This window comes from Rhincodon typus, chromosome 7 (genome assembly GCF_021869965.1).
Source record: "Rhincodon typus isolate 14 chromosome 7, sRhiTyp1.1, whole genome shotgun sequence".
NCBI classification, from domain to species: domain Eukaryota; kingdom Metazoa; phylum Chordata; class Chondrichthyes; order Orectolobiformes; family Rhincodontidae; genus Rhincodon; species Rhincodon typus.
The window spans coordinates 23,641,332-23,658,930 of NC_063338.1; the positions used below are offsets into that span (position 1 = coordinate 23,641,332).

Below are 17,599 nucleotides of genomic sequence, written 5' to 3' on the forward strand. Positions count from 1 at the left end.
GTGTGGGAAATGGGCCCCAGCCAGCTGAGGGCCCTGTCAAAAACGGTGCTGGGGAATCCTCAGCTGAGGAAAAATGTGAACATTCCAGCTTCCAGTATCTGCAGTTCTTTTGGTTTGGTAAAAGAGGGAAATTTGGAATCAAAATTTATTAATTTATCCACAAAGCCCACTATTGTTCAATCACTTGTTTTAAAAATTTAATAATGGGTTTGAAATTTAATGCAAAGGAAAACATTATTTATCAGGGGACTATTATTACTTCCTGCCCGTTCCACTGAAGAATTATTTAATTCAGTCGTCGTACTCTGTTCTATACAGTATTTCATTGTTATTTTGAGTAATGTCTTGCTTTATGCAGGAGATGGCACTGTGGTAAACACAGTCCCAACACTGTATTGTTCCTTCTCTGCTTTGAATATTACCCAATGAATGATGAGAGAGTCGGGTCCTCGCACCTCACATTTCCCACTGTGTGAAACGTATGAGTTTGGACTACCTGCTTTTCGAAGGATTTTCCAACCGTGGCTTTATCCCACAATGATTGACCGCCCTCACCCTCGGAAACTCTAAGGAAAAATATCATAAATCCAGAGTTAGGTTCACAGAGAGAAGGCTTTCAAACTTTTTGTTCGGACGGTCGGGGTGGAACCCAGATTCCTTGCTGTGCTCGGTAAACTCTTTCAGCTCCATTAAGTGATAACGGGAGATATTCTGGAGAATGGTGAGCCATCCTTTCTCAGCCTGATAGTGGCGAGGAGCAATGCAAACGATTCTTGTTGTGCAGCGCACGAAGCAAAGTCCCACCCAGGCTACCGTTTGCCTATCGCCACAACTTGACTCATGCCGTTTCTGCAAGTTTTGGGAAGTGTTAAGAAGGAATTAGAGGAGCTCGGTGTGGGAGATGGACAGTGATTGAGACTGAATAAAGCTTGCACTTGGTCGCTGCAGGATGAGGGGACGGTCTGTACTGAGTGCTCTGGGAGTGATGTGCTGCTACATTGGGCTAAATACACAGGTAAGGACCGGTATCAGTTTCTCTCGAGTGTTGTGCAGTCCGGGTAGTAAGCCCTATCGGCGTCACATAACCTTCTCAAGTCTGCCCTGCTCTCGAGTGTTAGCTGTGATGTAGTTGGTATGGACCGGAATGTTTCACCGTGCATTACCAACTTTAAATTTGGCTGTTTTTGTTTAAAGAAAGTTGCTTAAGGTATATCTCTGCACAGCCTTTGTTTTGTTTCTGTTTTTGTTTTTGATTTACAGCATCCGCAGTTCTTTCTGTTTTTATTTAGTCTTTTTCGTGTTAGATTGGTTTCAAATTTTAATACAATTTACGGCAACATGTGTTGATCTGTGTAAATAGCGATTTTTAATTTAATTGCAGAAACGAAACTTTGATTATCAGTGTTTGCTGTAGACTTTTAAAAAAAAACTACAGCAGCGTTCATTGTTCCATACCTGAAGATATCAGAGGAACCTCCCCGATACTCCTGTTATGGAAGATGTTGCTTCTCTTTGTGGGTTAGGGTAACTATTAACCCACCAGTGTGATAGTGCAATTCAGGCCACTATATTTTTTTAAAATTATTTATCTCCAGGCGCCTCCATCCCTGCAAAAAAACTTGACCTTTTTACCTAGGTGTTAAAAGAGGAAAGTAGGGTAACTCCTCAGTTAAACTTTGAAAAACGTTTTGTATTTGGAACTCGAGATGTCCTGTTCTTGTACTACCGTGCTTTGCTTGTATTTACATAATATTTTGAAAATAAACAAACAATGTAGGGCTGCTGTGGAGGGAAGGGGATGGAATTTACATACAAAAAGCGATCATATGTGGAATGCTTAGGCCGCTGGAGGCTTGTCTCTGTTGCAAACGTAATTTTCAGCAAATGCAGATCGTCATCCGTTCAGATATAATTGAATATTAGAGGCAGCAGTGAAGTGAGATTGATTGCACAGTTCTTTCACAGATATGACGGGCTGTGTTACTTCCACAGTCCGGCGTGATTCTGTGATTCAGCACGCAGTTAGATGATGTGTGGGGTAATTAAATATTCCTTTAATTCTGTGCTTGTGCTCATCAGTTCTGTCCGTTCTGCAGTCGGCTAACTGGGTTGGGTGTCAGCTAGAACAATATATTCCATATATATGGAACCTATAGAACAGAAAGTTCTATATATTCCATATATAGAACAATATATGGAAAGTTCTGGAGAAACTCAGTATGTCTGGCCACATTGATGGTGAGAGAGAAGAAAGTTAACCTTTCAAGCCCAAACTGGCTTCAAACATTAAAACTAATTTCTGTCTCCACAGATGCTGGTGAGTTTCGCCAGCACTTTCTGTTTTCTTTTCACTTCGGATTAATAGCATCTGCCGGATTTTAATTTCCATAGCTCCAGACATTCAGTAAGATCCAGTTCTGGGAAGGGGGTGTTGACAAGCCAGTTGTAACCTGCTGGAGATTATGTTGAAGTTTGCAGAATTTTTTGCTTTAGTTTATTCAAGTTCCAGTGATGTAGCCTTGTCTGTCAGGTATTCCTTTCAACAGAGTCCATGATGTTCAAACTATAGGTGCCACAATTAATTCCAGCAATACTTCTGTTCCTTAAAGGTGTGCTGAATAGAATACAACAGGGGTCTTAAAGATTGATTTCCTTGAGATTTTCTTCAGAATCTTTGAAAAGGATTTTTTTCCAGTGGCGTGGATACACCGAAAGGAGAAAGGATAATACATAAGAGAAGAAATATGTTGTTAAAATAAGATAAAGTAAGGTATGGGGTCTTATGTGCAGCAAAATTACTGGTACGGGCAGTTTGAATGAATGGCCTGTTTCTGTGCTGTAAATCGAACAGTTTTTGTTTATAATTGGGATGTTGTCTTACTACAGTCAGTGATGTGCCAGCCTCTTGTCAGTTTTGCACCCTGCTCCACCATTTGTGCACATTTATGCTTTGCTGCGGTACTGAGGTTATTGCACGTTCAGTAAGGACAAAGACCTCTCAACACTGCTTTGAAAATGGGGGTCCAGTGAGATAGTGAATTTCTAATTTCCTGAGACATTTTTCCCTCAGCCATGACCAACAAAACGATTATCTAATTATTCACTTCTTGATGCCCAAGTGATGGTGGCTTTGTTTGCTTACAGGATACGGACACTACAACCCAATTAATTCATTGTACATGAGGCACTTTTAGATGATCACAAGATTATCGGAAATAGGAGCAGAAGTAGGTCATTAAGCCCATCGAGCCTGCTCCATCATTCAATAAGGTCACGGCTAATCTAATTGTAACTTTACCTTCATTTTCTTGCCTGCGCCTCATAACTCTTGACTTCCCTGTAGATCAAAAATCTGTCCGGCTCAGCCTTGAAATATTCAATGATCCAAACTCCACTGCTTTCTGGAGAAAATGGTTGCAAAGATTTGTGACCGTCTGAGAGAAGAGATTCCTCGTTATTACCCTCTTAAGTGTGAGGCTCATTATTTTTGAAATTCTGCCCTCCTCTAAATAGACTCACCATGAACTGTCACATCGTCTCTCCATTTACCTTGTCAAAACTTACTTGGAATCTTTTACTTTTTTCAATAAGATCACCTCTCCTTCTAAATCCCAATGAGAATAGGCCCAATATGCTCAATATTTCCTCGTAAAACAACCCCTGCATTCCAGAAATCAGCATTGTGATCCTTCTATATACTGCTTTCAATGCTCCTTAAGTAAAGAGATCAAACCTGCGCAGAGGACTCTAGGTGTAGTCTCACCAATGCACTGTACCATTGTAGCAAGACTTTCTTAGTTTTATTCAGCATTCCCCTTGCAATAAATGGCAACGTTCCATTTGTTGTGTCAGTATGCTGACTTTTTGTAACTCAAGAACATCGAAACTCTTGTGCTACAATATTCTCCATTTAAATAATATTCTGCTTTTTCCATTCTTCCTGTCAAAGTGGATGTTATATTTTCCCAAAGTACCTTACATCTGCCAAATCTTTGGTCATTCACTAAACTTTTCCTTTGTAAACTCTTTTAATCCTCTTCACAAATTGCTTTTCTATCTTTGTATTATCAGCACATTTGGCCACAATATATTCAGTCACCTCACCTAAAATAAAAAATCAAACATTTGCAAACATTTGACTCCTTTGCACTCTACTCGTTGCAGTTTGTCAAGTTGAAAGTGTTCAATTTATCTTGACTTTGCCTACTTTGTAGTGCATCCTGTATCCTTGCTAGTATAACACCCCAACATCATAAAGTTCTTATTTGCTGCAGTAGCACCTTATCAAATATCTTTTGGAAATCCAAATACACAATCTCCACAGATACCCCTTTAGCCACTCTGCTGGTTGCTTTCTCAAAGAATTCTAATATATTCACAAAAATGATTTTGCTTTCCCAAAATCATATTAACCTGAATGCATGATGATTTTCTAAATACCATAGACATCAACTGTAGCAAACAAAGTTCAAATACTTAGGTAAATCATATCACACTATCCAAGTATGACTATAAAATTCATTATGGAGCTCACAATTCTCTGGAAGATTAATATACATTATAATCCACAATTCCAGAATGACTTACTGCACTTGGATATTTATTCAAAGTTCTTATGCAAATTGTACCTTTGACCTCAGTTTACGTATATAACTAGCAAATCACAATACATCAAAAAAGACACCAAATTGACACCAGGTTAACTTGGAGGTAAGAATATATACTTCGTCCATTTCAACCTCCTGATCATTTTGTTACCATGGTTATTTGGTTCACTTAATCTTTTCAACTAATTTCAGACTATAAATATGGTGGCCCGAACATTATCTCCTCAAAGCCTCAAGACATGGATGAATACCTTCATATCGTTCTTCAATTTCTCATCTTTGCCTCAGACAAGCTTCACAAAGCATCCTTATTCAACAAAGTGGAAAGCTGTTTTAATTCAGAACATGCTGCTTCCCCAGATATGAGTTATACCAGCAGTATAAACCTGTATTTCCATGCTGATAAATTGCTATAGGATATGGATGAATCAGAATTAATTTAAAATTTGTGTGCAGAGAAATTATGTGGCAAATATAACATCAGTTTCTGCTAACTTAGATATAACTTGACTTCTCCCCAATTGTAATGCTCTAGGAATCAACATGAGATGGGTAATAATGAACTTAAAGATGCAAAACTGAATAGATCGGAATAAATATCAAAATATAACCAAGGGTTAGACTAAATGCTGAGACCAAGCTCTCTGCATTCTTCTTTGAATTTGAGGGCAAACCTGCCTCCACTGGGCTGGCTCACTCTACTTAAAATAGCTAATGTAACTCCGATATTTAAAAAGCGGGGGAAACAGAAAGCAGAACAATTCAGACCAGGTGGTTTAACATCTGTCACAGGGAAGATATCAGAAGCTTTTATTAAAGACATTTTAGAGCTGTGCACCTGAATAGGTTCAATGTAATCAGGGAGAGTCAATATAGTTTTGTGACAAGGAAATCATATTTAACCATAATAATGGAGCTCTTTGAGGAAGCATTATGTGCAATTCATGTGATCCAGTGGATTTAGACTTCCAGAAGGCAGTTGAAAAGGTGGTAATTAAAGGCTATTGTAAAAAACCAAAGCTCACCATGTCAGGAGTAATGTATTGACATGGATAGAAAATTGATGATAGTTGTATTATCGATAGCCACAGGTGAGGTGCCAGAAGACTGGAGATTGGCTAACATGGTGCCACTATTTAGGAATGGTGGTAAGGAAAAGCCGGGGAACTGTGGACTAGTGAACCTGACATCATTGGCGGGCAAGTTGTGGAAGGAATCCTGAAGGACAGGATTTACATGTATTTGGAAAGGCAGGGACTGATTAGGGATAGTCAACATGCTTTGTGCATGGGAAATCATGTCTCACTAACATGATTGAGTTTTTTGAAGAAGTAACAAAGAGGATTGACGAGGGCAGAGTGGTGGACGTGATCTATATGGACTTCAGTAAGGGATTCAACAAGGTTCTTCATGCTAGACTGGTTAGCAATGTTAGATCACAAGGAATACAGGGAGAATTAGCTATTTGGATACAGAATTGGCTCAAAGGTAGAAGACAGGGGGTGATGGTGGAGGGTTGCTTTTCAGACTGGAGGTCTGTGACCAGCTGTTTGCCACAAGTACTGGGCCCACTGCTTTTTCTCATTTATATAAATGACTTGGATGTGAACTTAGGAGGTATGGTTAGTAAGTTTGCAGATGACACTAAAATTGGAGGTGTAGTGGACAGCGAAGAAGGTTACCTCAGAGTACAACAGGATCTTGATCAGATGGGCCAATGATCCGAGGATTGGGAGATTGAGTTTAATTTAGACAAATGTAAGGTGCTGCATTTTAGAAAGGCAAATCAGAACAAGACTTATACATTTAATCGTAAAGTCCTGGGGAGTGTTGCTGAACAAAGAAACCTTGGAGTGCAGGTTCATAGTTCCTTGAAAGTGGAATTGTAGGTAGATAGGATAGTGAAAAAAGTGTTTGGTATGCTTGCCTTTATTGGTCAGTGCATTGAGTATAGGAGTTGGGAGGTCATGTTGCAGCTGTACATGGACAAGGTTTGGCCACTTTTGGAATATTGCATGCAATTCTCGTCTCCCTCCTACAGGAATGATGTTTTGAAACTAGACAGGGTTCAGAAAAGATTTACAAAGATGTTGCCATGGTTTGGAGGATTTGAGCTGTAGGGAGAGGCTGAATAGGCAGGGGCTATATTCCCTGGAGCGTCAGAGACAGAGGGGTGACCTTATAGAGGTTTATAAAGTCATGAGGGGCATGGATAGGGTATACAGGCAAGGTCTTTTCCCTTTTGTTTCATTGAATGGTGTAGCTAGCTCAAGGAGTGAGGGGCCTACTCCTGCTCCTAATTCTTATGTTCATAAGTTTTTAGTTAATAGGCCTTTAATTATTGTATCACAGAGCAGAAGCCGATTGGAGACTGGTGGTACTACTGTACCTCTGTGTCACTAAGAGTGGTGGTCACTGCCAGTACAACAGGAGGCCCAGGAGGAAGAAAAAGGTATGAATGCCCCATAAACCAGGTAAGTCTGGCATCCTGCCAGCTTGGTGAGAAGGATGCTCGGCATGTTGGACATGGCAGGTGAGGAGCATAGATGCACAGAGAGACATTCATGAGGGTGTCTTCTAATTGACATTAGGTACCTTCTTTCACTGATTAACAGTCTGTAATGTCAAACTTGACAGGTTGCAATTGGGTATAGGCCATTTCTACTGACTGTTCAATCTGAGTGGCAGCGAGATGAGGCCTATAAGTAAGCCTTAATTTCCACAAAAAGTGGGGATGTTCGCTGATGATTGCACAATGTTCAGCACCAATTGTGACTCCTCAGATACTGAAGCAGTCTGTGTTCAAATGCAAAAAGATCTGGACAATATCCAGGCTTGGGCTGACAAGCAGCAAGTAACATTCGTGTCCCCACCAACAAGAGAGATTCTAACCACTGCCCCTTAACATTTAATGGTGCTCCATCACTGAGCTCCCCCACTATCAATATTCAGGGGCTTACCATTGACCAGAAACTCAACATAAAAACAGTAGCCACAAGAGCAGGTCAGAGGCTAGGAATACTACGTAAGTAACTTACCTCCTGGCTCCCCAGAGCCTGTCCACCACCTATAAGGCACAAGTCAGGAGTGTGATGGAATATTCCCTATTTGTGTGGATGGGAGTAGCTGCAACAGCACACAAGAAGCTTAACATCAAACAAGACAAAGCAGCCCGCTTGATTGGCACCACATTCACAAACATCCACCCGCTCCACCATCAATGCTGAGCAACAGCAGTATGTGCTATCTATAAGGCTTACTGCAGAAATTCACCAAAGATCCTCAGACAGCACCTTCCAAACCCATGACCACTTCCATCTGGAAGAATATGGGCTGCAGATACATTGGAACACCTCCACCTGCAAGTTCCCCTCCAAGCCACTCACCATCCTGACTTGGAAATATATTGCTGTTACTTCAGCATTGCTGGGTCAAAAACCTGGAATTCCCTCCCTAATGGCAGAAATAGAGTGAGCGAATGGACAAAAATCTGACATATGGAGTATAATATTGGATATGTGACATTATTCATTTTGGTAGAAAGAATAAAAAAGTCAGATTATTACTAAAATGGAGAATGACTGCAGAATTCCGAAGTGCAGGGCGATTTAGTTGTTTTGATACATGAGTCACAAATAGTTAGTATTCAGGTGCAGTTCATAACCAGGAAGTCTAATGGGATGCTATCCTTTATTCGGACAAATATTGTACATAAAACTAAGGATATTATACATCAGCTAAACAGAGTGTTGGTGAGACCATATCTCGAATACTATGTGCAGTTTTGATTTCCTCATTTAAAGAAGGAAGTAAATGCATTGGAGGCAGTTTGGAGGAGGTGTTGGACTGTTGCTAATGGATACAGTGTTGAGGCTGCCCTGTGAGGAAGTGAGCTGTGTGAAGAGAACTTTAAAACGCAAAAAAAAACTTTTAGACGTCATCCTGGAAACACCCTCACAAACCACCTCATCCCCACCCACACATCCAACCCCACCACACAGTTTCATCATGCTGCATCCATCCCTACTCATGCTAGCCTATGCCTCTTAACCAGCCGCCATGTCCCTTCATAACCTCCATGTGAACCAGTGCCATGCTATACACTCCCATAGCCTCCCGATAGCCTTCATTGCAACTGATGCCCCTCTACCGATCCCATGACTCTTTAGTGCCAACTCAGGCCAATCCATTGTCCTCTACCCACCAACCTTTGCCCTTCCACACTTCATACTAACTCGTCCAGTATCCACCATGGGTATACCTCAGGACACATGCTGAGATTAAGTAAATAAAGCTCTAAGTTTATGTTAATAACTTCACTATTTTGCAAAAAAAAATCTCTCATTGATAAAATCCCATTCATTACATTGAAATTCCTTCAATTATTTAAACACTTAAGGGAAAAAAAAATTTGTTTTCATACATCAAAGATTTTCTAATCAATTGGAGCTCTCAACCTGTCAAAAGAATGCAGCAAGTTTTGACCTTCTCTTGAAATTAGAAACCTTGGACATTATACTCATGAAAAATACACTTGGTTGAAAGTACCTATTCTTTAACCTATGCAGCTACCCCCATTAACCAAACTGTGTAATTCCCCCTTCCCCCCCCCCATTGTCTTCCTGCTAAAAGTAGTGGCTGCTGGGTTTGGGGGCATGAATTCCAGAATTGGGGCTCTGGTACCATTTTAGTTAATCCAGAGACCCTGTCCTCTATCTCATTGTGAAACCTAGGCCCATTATATATGTTTGTCACTGTGGTTTATTATGCATTTTATTGACATTTGAATGTAATCATCACACACTGATCACTTGCCAAAAAGGTAAAGCCCACACTCCTTCCATCCTATGACTTCAAATAGCTTTATCAGCGACATGTTGCGCATAAATATTTCAATAATGGTTTCAATACACAAAAATGCGTCTCTCGTGTGAAATTGTGAACTCTACCAATCACAGCATGGAGTGGCCACTTCAAGCACTTTATCTCATCAAAAAAAGTGCGAAACTGCTGAAAATTAAAATACATATTTTATCTTTCTACTGGCACATTGAGGTTGCCATATGAAGATGAGCTGTTTTTGGAAGATACTTGAGATGAAAGGTTGCAGTGAAGAAGAACATCATAATAGTGAAATGAAACAAATGACACGTTTTGAGATTAGCATGAGAGTTTGTGAAATTCTCCATGGTACGATTATCTCAAGATTAAAAGTTTACGGGAATAATCATTTGATAGTGATGCTGCAGAGTGCTGCAAAGAGAAATTAGACAGACAGCCATCCCAGGATTATTTTCTCCGATTCTCCCAAAATGAGAATTTATGTGTGAGGTTTACTGAGTTTACTATGAATATGTTTTAGCAGCATAGACCTTTTATACTTGAATCTGGACCGATTGCCTCTATTAATTAAAGCAAATTATTCGAACAGAATTCTTATGTAGTAATGTTTCTCAAGTGCTGCCTGATGGAGTCAGAAGCATTAGAAATTATATCAACATCCCACAGTTGCTCAGCAAATTGCAGTTCAATACACTTTCCCTTTATACAGTGTCTTTTTGCTCTTGAATCTAATTGCTTTAAAAAGATGAGCAAATGTTACCTACAAGCTACCAGCAAGTCATGACAGCTGGCAAGATCACAATTTTACTGCTATATCCGCCATAGAATATGCTCTTGATGTAACAATATAAAGATGTTACAATTGGCCAAGCTGCCTTGGTTCAAGGAGGCAACATTTCAGTCAGGAAATTTGCTAATGCTTGCAATCCACTACATTTGCTGAAAGTGCATCACAGCTTGGGTAGGATTAAGCTTGACTTATTTTTCCTTATCATTTAACCAATTCTTCCTTAACAACCTGTTCAGGGATACTATGACACACTTCTATAGCAGGTGGGACTTGAACTTAAGCCTCCCTGTCTAGGGGTAGGCATACTACCACTGTGCCAACAAGAGGGCCAACTGCAACCTTGACTGTTATGTTGCTTGCACTTGAATTGCCAATCAACGTTCCCGCATGATCAATGGTCACTGAAGCAAGGCATTGGAGGATGCCTGGCAACTTTGCTTCGACAAAAAGACAGTATTCTGGAAATACTAAGCAGGCAAGGCGGCATCTGTGGGAAAAAAGGAATAAAGTTACCTTTTCAGTTCAAAGGCCATTCATCAGAACTGAAAAAGGTGAGAGGTGCAATATTGGTTTTAAGCAAGGACAGAAGCAGGTGGGGGAAGAAAGGACAAAAGGGAAGATTTGCGATAGTTTGGAAAGTAAGAGAAATTAAATGAAAAAAGGGTTGATAGTGCAAGACAAAGTTAAAAAAAACTGTTAAATAAAGAAACAGAAGATTGGTAGAGAGGAAAAGTGTAAACATCACAAAAATATTAATTAAATGAGTTCTGAAGATATGATCTGAAATTGTTGGTCTTGTTGTTGAGTCTGAAAAGCTTGAGCTTAAAATATCAAATCAAAAGATGAGGCCCCCAATTTTTGGAGTGAGCAGATGTATCTGTACTAGTTCTGTAAGTTCCTAACGATTATGCCTGACCAAATATGGTTGTACTTATTGCTATCATGCGTAAACCTTCTTGTTTTCTAAGAACAGTGTATCTATACTGGTTTATCCTCTATGACTAATTACTAGATCAGCCAAGACAAAGCAAAGGCAAACAAGGATTAGTAACAATGAACTACCTCAAACATCTCATATCCAGCACAAACTGTTGGTAGAGGTGGCAAAAACCACAAGGTGTCAGCAGTGGCCATCTGGAAAAAATATCACAAATGAGGGTAATGGTGGTGATGAAAGTGTTGGCCTGGGTGTTGCAGAGGGAACAATTCCTTCAGACTGCTGGAAGGGGAGGGAAAAATCTGTTTTGAATGACATCAAACGGAATGGCTGACGGAAATATCAGAGAATATCTAATGAATGTGCCCACTATTGGAGCAGAAGATGTGAACCACACAAAGGCTATTCTGGTTCTGGGATGACTGGGAGGGGTGAGAGTAGATGTGCTGGTACAGAAGACAGTTCTGTTCCATTTCCCACTGTCCTGCTCTCACCGGTTTCCCTCCCTTCCAAAAACTATGTTAGGATCCCTTTTCCTCGTCTTCCACTGCAACAGCCTTCACATTTAATGGATCATCCTGCACAATTTCCAGCACCTCCAATTTGATGGTACCAGCGAACTCCAAACACATCTTCCCTCTCCTCACCTTCCAGCATTCTACAGAGACTGAAATCTTCATGCCACACTAGTCAGCTCCTCAGTTACTGCTAACAGAACTTCCCATTCACAGGTCAGTACCATGAGTAAGTACAGAAAATGCAATGCATTTATCTTTTAACATCCTTTCTCCCTACTGCCCAAGGCCACAACAGTCCTTTCAGCTGAAGTAACAATTTGCTTGTACTTGGTTCAACTTTGTTTCCTGTGTTCGTTGCTGATAATTGGTTTCATCTACGCTGGAGAAACTGAACCCAGGTTTGGTGCCACTTTTATGGCACATTGCCATTCAGTCCACCATCAGGACTCTGAGATTCTGGGTCCCCTGTCATTTTCATTCCCTGGCCTCTCTGCCCTCAGCTGTTCCTTTGTAGACTCATGGGCGTTTGCAGAACGACACTTCATCTTTTGTTTAGATATATTACAGCCTTCTGAACTCAACATTGAGTTCAACAATTTCAGATCATAACATCTGTGTAAATTCCATTTGTTGTAACTGTTGATGTTTCCATTCTTTTCATTTGCACCTTGAGACACATTTTATTCCTTCTTTACTTGCCCCTTTGCTTTTGCCTTGCAGTCTTTGCATTTTCGCTTTTATTACCTTCTACTCAGTCATGACTTTTCCTTTGCATTCTTTTTTTCCTGCATCTCCCCCTCCTCTTTTTTCCATCTCAATATTTGATACATTTCTTCATGGTGAAAGGATATCAGCTTGAAATACGAACTAAGAGCAGGGGCAGTCAATTCAGCCCCTCGAGCCTGCTATGCTATTTGATACGATCATCTCGGCTTCTCCTCCACTTTCCTGCCCCCTCTCCGTAAACCTTTAACCCATTACTATTCACAAATCTGTCTATCTTCTGCTCACATTTACTCAATGTTCCAGCGGCCACTGCACTCTGGGGTAGCAAAATTCCACTGATTGATGACCTTCTAAGTGAAATAATTTCTCCTCATCTCTGTTTTAAATCTGCTACCTGTTACCCCTGAAACTACAACTAATGAAATGTTTCTTTTTATTCTCTCTCTGCAAATGCTGCCAGATCTACTGTTTTTTTTAATATTCTGTTTTTATTACAGATTTCCAGCAGCTTCAGTGGTTTTTATTTCACAAAGACAGCTCATCACCACTTCTGACAGCTAATTAGGGATGGGCAACACTTACTGGCTTTGACAACCACCCTCATTTACCCAGAACAACTTTTAAAAATGTACAAAAGTCATGGCTTCAGGAGGGTGGGGGAAGAAGAGAAAATTGATGTGTAAAAAAAGAGTTTTGAGGGAAAACAAAAGGGGTTTGGTTTTACTTATTTAATTAGCAAGTGATTAACCATAAACCCTCACATGTTACATTCCCAAGTCTTGGTTGGACGTGTAGCAATGCTATCTCGATGATTATTACAGATTTGGAAGGAAAAGGCAGGAAGTCAGGAAGTGGTTCCAATCCGTGCCATCCTTATACTTCAGAATCTGCTGCAAAATAATTAAAAATAATTGCTCATTAAACAGAGAAAAGTGAGGTCTTCCAAAAATGTTAATGAAACAAAAGCATCTCCTCTTACTTTCTGTCTGATTGAATAATCTGCATTTCTGTGACTAATTTCTCACTCCTCAGGGGTGAGGTACAGTGACAGTATGGCAGGACAGATGGCACTGCTGTTTCACACTGATGAAAAATCACTTCAGCTCTTGGAAAGATCTTTCCACTTACATGTTACAAATACAGATATAGTTGTTGAACAGTGACTTTAATTGGTATTTACACTTTATCTTCCTGTAGCAGGGTCAAACAACAAAACCTCACATACAACTTAGCATTCTATTTTGGATTTCATGAGAAATCATAATTTGTTCAAATCTTCACGCTCAGAAGGTGGTGATGTTACTGATCAATGATCAGAAGTTGTATCACACAGTTTTAATAAAAAGACATATTTGTCTTTCACCACAAACAGAGAACAAATTCAATGTTGTAATGTCAAGATTTAAATAACATATAGAACCATTTTTCCATTTGTGTATGAGATTCCAGTTGCAACAAAACTTTCTGAATCATTTCCAGTATCATTTATTCCCATTTTGATTTCTTTATTATGTAAATTATTGTTTCAAAATCTTGCGTTTTCTAGATTAATGCCAGTGGTGTAATTACCAAAGAAGAACAGATATACCTCCTTATTGCAGAAAAGGCAAACTGTGATCAACATTTATTGAATCAAACTGAAAAAGGTAGGACTTTGTTACTGAGTTATATTTGTTTCTCTATCAAACAGTTACGTCACTTTTGAGTAAAATTGTCATTTTCTACCGTTGCAGGCTAATTTGCCAATGCTAAGCAGGTGTTTGGGAATCTGGAGGTGATACTCGAGAGGAAAACGACAGAGCCTAGAGAACATAGAAAGATAGGTAGCACTAAAGTGAGAAATATGAGGTATAAGGTGGGGGCAGACTAAGACAGTAGTAGTAAGATCTACATTATGTTTGCTGTCCATGTATGTGGCAAACAAGATTTTTGAGTTGCAAGTGCAGGTAGCTACATGGAAATATAATGTTGTAGCTCAACAAAGGTGAGGCCTGGGTCCAAATATTGGTCTTCAGGAAAAATAGTGAAAGAAAGGATGAGGGGCAGCAGTATTCATTAAAGGCAGCATTAGAGGATACAAAAACAGGATATCCCAGTTGTCAAAGAAAGGATCTACTTAGCTAGAGCTAAGCAACAATATAGTTTACCTTTACATTACTGAGTACATTCTGTTGGCTGCCATCTATATGGGAAACAATCTGAGGGATAAATTTGCAAAATGCAGAAAAATGCAGCAACTATAACTAATTATCATGAGAGACTTCAACTATCCAAATACAGACTAGGATAGAATAAAGGACAGAGAGGGGCAAATGTTTCTCGAGTGTGTTCAAAGGGATTTTCTCCATCGGTTTGTTTCCAGTCCATTGAGGAAAGAGGCACTGTTAGATTTGGTTATGGGGAATGAGGTCTGTTATGTGGACCAAGTGTCAGAGGTGAACACTTAGGGGACAGTGATTATAGTACTAAAACATTTAGGCTAGGTACAGAATAACTTAAAATAAAAAATATTTAGTTGGGGGGAGGCTGACTGTGATTAGGTGAGAACAGATCTGGGACAGATACATTAGAATCAAAGATTGACTGGCAAAATCGGAACCGAACAATGGACTATTTTAAAAGAGGGAACAGTCTGAGTATGGTCAGGTACATCTATTATAGGGGAAAGGTATGGCAAATAAATGCAGAGCTATTTGGATGATGAACGCTATAGATAATAAACATAACACCAACAAATTTGGTATTCAGGTAGATAACACTATTGAGAACCATTTTCAATATAAAATGTTCAGAGTGAAAATGAGAATGAGTAAAGTTTCCAGAAGTCTTCTGCAGACATAAAGGTGGGAAGAAAACGAAAACAAAGGTTTTAGACCAAAAAAATGAATTTATAAATGGAGACTGGGTCATGGCTGAGGTACTAAAATGAGTCTTTAAAAAGAAAGAAGAATCAGTCTGAGTCATTGTGATAGAGGTAACTGAAATAATGGGTAGACTGAACATTGATAAAATGGTGTTATTGAATAGGGTGGTTGTTGTTAAAGTTGATTTGGCACCCTGATTGGATGAGATGCATCTAAAGATATTGAGGGAGATAGGAATGGAAATTGTGGAGGCATTGACCATAAACTTTCAATTCAATTTAGATATGGGTGTTGGCCCTAGGATCTGGAGAATTGCAAATGTTACATCCTTGTTCGATGAAAGATCTAAGGATAAGCCAAACAATTACAAATCAGTTAGTTTGATCTTGGTAATGCAGAAAGCCTTAGAGAGGAGAATTTGGGACAAAGTTAATGATCACTTAGGATATTTGGATCAACTAAACAAAGGACCTTTAAAGCATCGACCTTTTAAGCGCAAATTCTGTTTAACTAGCTTGTTAAGTATGTTGATTATGTAACAGAGGGAATTAATGAGGAGCAGTCACTTAGGATATGTGGATTAATTGAGCATAGCTAGCCCGGATCTTTTAAGCACAAATTGTGTTTAACTAACTTGTTTTTGTTGATTAAGTAACAGACAGGATTAGTGAGGGCAGTGCATTTGATCTTGTGGACGTGAACTGACAAAATTTATTTGACAAGATGCCAATCAACAGACTTGTGAGTATTGTTAGAACTCATGGAATAAAGAAGGACATTAGCAACATGGATACAAAATTGGTTGAGTGACAGGGAACAGAGACTAATAGTGACCAATTGTTTTGCAGACCAACTGTTAATTCTAAGACAGTGCTTTTCTTGCCACACATCAAATAGCTAGTCTCGAGTATTCAGTGCATAATTTCAAAATTTGCAGGTGACAAAAAAACTTGTAAATATTATGAAATACGAGGAGGATAATTTTAAGCTACAAAAGGACAGTTGTACAGTCAAGCAATTAGCAGATGCAATTTAATGCAGGGAGGAGTCATTTGATTCATTTTCATGGGAAGAATGAGGAGAGGCATTTTAAAATGAAAGTTGCAATTCTAAAGGGAATGCAGGAACAGAGGGACCTGGGCACAACGCATTGAAGGTAGCAGGACAGTTTGAAATGTGGTTAGTAAAGCATACAGGATTCTGAGCTGTATAAATAGAGGGTTTGGCACGAAAGCAAGGAAATTATGTTAATACTGTGTGAAACATTAGATTGACCTCAGCTGGAGGATTGAGTGTAATTGTGCACACTGCACTTTAGGACAGATGAAAATGTGTTTAAGATGGAGTAAAAAGGATTCATGAGAATGAATCCACATGGGATGTGGAAGTTCAATTATTGGACTGTTTGGAAAAGCTGTAGCTTTTTTCCTTGGAGAGAAGAAGACTGAAAGGAGATTTCATACCTATTCAAAACCATGATTAATCTGTATGGAGTAGTCAAAGAAAACTTGGTCCCTTTGGTGGAAACATCTAGAACCAGAGGACATTCATTTACAGTCATTAACAAAATAAGCAATAGTTACGAAAAGAAAGACTTTCTTACATTTTGAGTGGCTGGGACCTACAACTACCTGAGAGTGTGGTGGAGATGGATTTAACTGAGGCTTCAAAAGAGAATTCAAAAGAAATTTGGTTAATATGTGGAAAGAAAACCTTTCCAGTGCTCAGGGAAATGGTAAAGCAGTAGGAGTTCTCTTCTGAAGCGAATATGAAACAGACATGATGGAACAAATGGTCTTCTTCTTTTCTGTAACCATTGTATGATTCTATTTTCCTATCACTTTTGATCAGAAATCTGAGGTTCACAACACATAACACATCAAGGCTGAAAATTGTAGGAGAGAACATAAAATAAATTGACAAGTTAATAGTTTACCAATACTAATATTTGATTGTAAAACCCAAAGGAAAGTTCCATCTTGCAAAGAAAGAAAATGTGTTAATATTTCAGCTCAATGAATGAAAAGTCATTGACCTGCAAAGTTAACCTCTGCTTTGAAAGATGCTACCTAACTCGTTGAGGATTCCAGAATTTTATATTTCCTGTTTACAATTTACAACGTCAGCAGTATACTTTCTTTAGCTTGAGTTCAGAAGACCTGAAAAAGGATGATTCACATACCAATTCAATGTGATGCCTTGATTCCAATACAGACCCACACCTGAAGAAGAATATTTAGGATAGTGTAATGGATCTTAAAGATCCATTTGATATACAAGGTCACGTCATTACCAAAGCCCTCATTTGCATTGAG

General features: G+C 39.2%; 1 protein-coding gene across 1 annotated transcript in view; it reads left to right on the plus strand.

The window, feature by feature from the left end:
- Window positions 1-17,599, plus strand: part of LOC109931044 (parathyroid hormone 2 receptor-like) — a 100,247-nt gene that overhangs the window by 1,616 nt on the left and 81,032 nt on the right. Inside the window, exons 2-3 of the mRNA XM_048598714.1 lie at window positions 6,960-7,081; window positions 13,967-14,066. Coding sequence (XP_048454671.1) covers window positions 6,960-7,081; window positions 13,967-14,066 — 222 coding nt within the window. The remainder of the gene's footprint in view (window positions 1-6,959; window positions 7,082-13,966; window positions 14,067-17,599) is intronic.